The sequence below is a fragment of the Lactuca sativa genome, chromosome 5 (genome assembly GCF_002870075.4).
Source record: "Lactuca sativa cultivar Salinas chromosome 5, Lsat_Salinas_v11, whole genome shotgun sequence".
NCBI classification, from domain to species: Eukaryota; Viridiplantae; Streptophyta; class Magnoliopsida; order Asterales; family Asteraceae; genus Lactuca; species Lactuca sativa.
In genome coordinates, this window is record NC_056627.2 from 17,377,164 (window position 1) to 17,380,487 (window position 3,324).

At 35.9% G+C, this 3,324-nt stretch overlaps 1 protein-coding gene across 1 annotated transcript; it reads left to right on the forward strand.

Annotated features, from left to right (window-relative positions):
- The first annotated feature begins 767 nt into the window (after positions 1-767).
- LOC111910539 (CBS domain-containing protein CBSX5) lies at positions 768-2,413 on the forward strand. The gene is made up of 2 exons (XM_023906373.3): positions 768-1,208; positions 1,314-2,413. Exons 1-2 carry the CDS (start codon positions 871-873, stop codon positions 2,179-2,181), a joined length of 1,206 nt encoding a protein of 401 aa, XP_023762141.1. The 5' UTR covers positions 768-870; the 3' UTR covers positions 2,182-2,413.
- The last annotated feature ends 911 nt before the right edge of the window (positions 2,414-3,324 follow it).

The window sequence follows — 3,324 nt, forward strand, 5'->3', positions numbered from 1 at the left end:
ACCTAACAACATTATTATTCATCCAACTTTAATTTAAACTTTTTTCAACTAAACTCCCCATGTCAATTTATTTTTGTGGTGTATAGAGTGCATTTCGAAGAGGTTGTTTTGTCTAGATGCAAATCTTCAATCTACCCTAATAAATAAGAATGATTTTGCCACATGTCTTTCTCTCATTCAATTTGGCACATATCATTTTGTCATAATTCAGAGATATATATTTATTTTCCACTTGTCATTTATTGCATTTTCCATTTCTAATATATTATTAATTAGTTTCCATAAATTAAACCTACCATAATGATATTAATTTCAAATTTTAAATTTTAAATTTAAATTTTAATTTCAAATAAATTTACAGTTTAAACCTTTGTGTTTAACATTTTGTTATAATTAACTTGTTTAGTATACGGGTCTGATAACTAAACAATAATTTTAATTTATTTATTTTTTGCATGTTTTTTTTCTCTTAATTTTTATTTATTTTAAATTTTGAATTCAAATAAACTTCTCATTTAATGGTTTCTATTTAATATTTTGTTTTAATCAACCCATATAATATACGGGTTTCACAACTAATTTATAATAAAAAACTATAAGCAAAACAAGATAACTATAACTTTACAGCCAACATAACTAATATCAATCTCATAAATCATTTTTTTACAGTAATTAATTTTTTTTTTACCAGGACTTCAAGGTTAAAACCGTACAAATCTAAGTTGTGCCACGCCATAACCAACCATGCTTATATAAATATATCAATCCCGCACGTTATTTTCTACACTCGTCTCTCCATCTTCGGCTTACAATTTTCAAAGTTCAAACTCCGGTCATTTCGCCGCTGCAAAAAACCTTTGAATTCTGTGTATGGCAGCTCGTTTATTGGCGCATGAGGTAGCTGACCTCTGTCTCGGCAAGCCGCCGTTGAAATCACTCGCTATCTCCGCCACTGTCCGCCACGCCCTCGCCGCACTCAAGTCCTCCGACGATACCCACATCAGCATTTGGACCTGCGACCACCACCAAACCGCCCAATCACTCATCGATAACTGCTGCTGCGTCGGAAAAATCTGCATGGTGGACATCATCTGCTACCTCAGTAAAGAAGATAACCTCAAGTCGCCTTCTTCTGCACTTGATTCTCCGGTCACTGTTTTGCTGTCACGTGATCCCGCTACTGTTAGGCTCGTGAACCCCTCTGCAAGGTATGTTTAGTGGTTCTCCGAGATCATTCATCAAGAAATCTTTATAATTTTTTCAGCTTTTTCGATTCCCCTCTTCTTTTATTCATGTATTTATAATTTTTCCAGTTTGGTGGAAGCAATTGATCTAATTATCGGTGGAGCTCAGAATCTTATAGTGCCGATAAACAGAAGAACCAAAATTAATTCAAAAAGGAAGCAAATTTTGAAACAAGAGTTATCATTTGCCCCGACGACACACGCCGGCGGCGGTGAATTCTGCTGGCTGACACAAGAGGATGTGATCAGATTCTTACTGAGTTCAATTGGACTTTTCTCCCCTACCGGTGCCTACTCCGTAGAGTCTCTCGGAATCATCAACCCCGATATCCTCACCGTCAATTTCCACTCTCCGGCGTCGACTGCATTGGGAGCAATTTTGACTTCTCTTGCGGACCAAACTTCCGTCGCAGTAGTCGACGATGACGGAATCTTAATCGGTGAGATTTCCCCCTTCACGCTCGCGTACTGCGACGAAACTGCAGCAGCTGCTATAGCAACACTATCTGCCGGAGATCTGATGTCGTACATTGATTGTGGTGGACCGCCGGAAGATATAATCAGGGTTGTGGAAGCGCGGCTAAAAGAGCGGAATTTAAAAGGAATGTTGGAGGAATTTACGGCGTACTCATCGGGGATTCCATTGATTAGCAGTAACTCATCTTCGTCATCTGAAGATGAATCCTCACCATCTCCGGCAAGAATGAAGTCCGGGAGGTACAATAGATCAAGCAGCTATTCCTCGAGGATAACGAGGAGGGCGGAGGCGATTGTTTGCTATCCTTGGAGCTCGTTGGTTGCGGTGATGATTCAGGCGATCACACACCGCGTGAGCTATGTGTGGGTTATTGAAAAAGACTGCAGTGTCGTCGGAGTCGTGAAGTTTTCTGACATTTTGGAGGTTTTCCGGTCAAATTTGGAAAGCATGACGAATTAGATGGGAAAGAGGGCTACTTTTTGAAGAAATAAAAAGAGGAAGGTAAGTTTTGTAAATATGAGTTAGTTGTGACTTGTGAGGCTTTTTTGTTGGATATCATTAAACAGAGGATATTCTTTATCGGTCCGTACTATGAGGTAAATTTATCTGAATGGTTTTTATTCTGTGACATCCTTAAATAAAAGGTCATACGATGTATTTTTGAGTTTTGACTATTTGAAATTTGAAATAATCAATGGAAAAAATGAAAAATGAAAATTATATAGAGACCCTTTTATAAGTTAAGAAATTATTTTTATGTTGTTTTCTTTAAAATAACATCGTTATTACTTATTAGTGTGAATTCTCGTACCGCGTAAGTCCAAAACGTAAATTGTATATATATCAATTAACTTTCAGAAGAAAAAAGGTTACAGCTAATAGTCCAAAAATAGGCTTGACATGACCATTTTGTGGCTTGTGCTGTTTGGGAAAGTGACACCATGCACTTTATTGTTGTGTTAAGTTTTAATGATGATACAAGACAAGTTAGGTTTATACAACTTTTAAATTATTTGTTTATAAAATAAAGTAAGGTTAATGAAAATCTTAAGTATTAAAAATATTAACAATATTAAATGTGAGACTTATATTTTATATGAGTTTAGTTAAAAAAAATTAAATATACAAGTTAAAATATTTGAAAACTTTAAATTTATAAGAAAACTGTAACATCGTAAAAATTAAAACAATTTTTTACATTTTCAAAACACATTTTCCAAACACATTTAGTAATAAAATCTCTTTGTATCGTATCATTGTTCACAAAACATTTCCCAAGATCAAATCATAATAAACTCCGCGGGTGTGTGTACAGATCATGCCGACGCCTTCCCGTGATCATCGCTGATACCTGAAACACATAACACATAACACTGTAAGCATAAAGCTTAGTGAGTTCCCCAAAATACCACACATAACACATACTAGCCACTCGAGGCTATAACTCTGTGGGCCCTAACTCTGTGGACCCTCTGGTCCTAGCTCTGTGAACCTTTCGGTTCTAACTCTGATATACACGTGGCATAAATCACATAGAAATAATGCAGTGCAACACATCACATAAATAACATACAATAACTTTGTCACATAACTCTAATTACC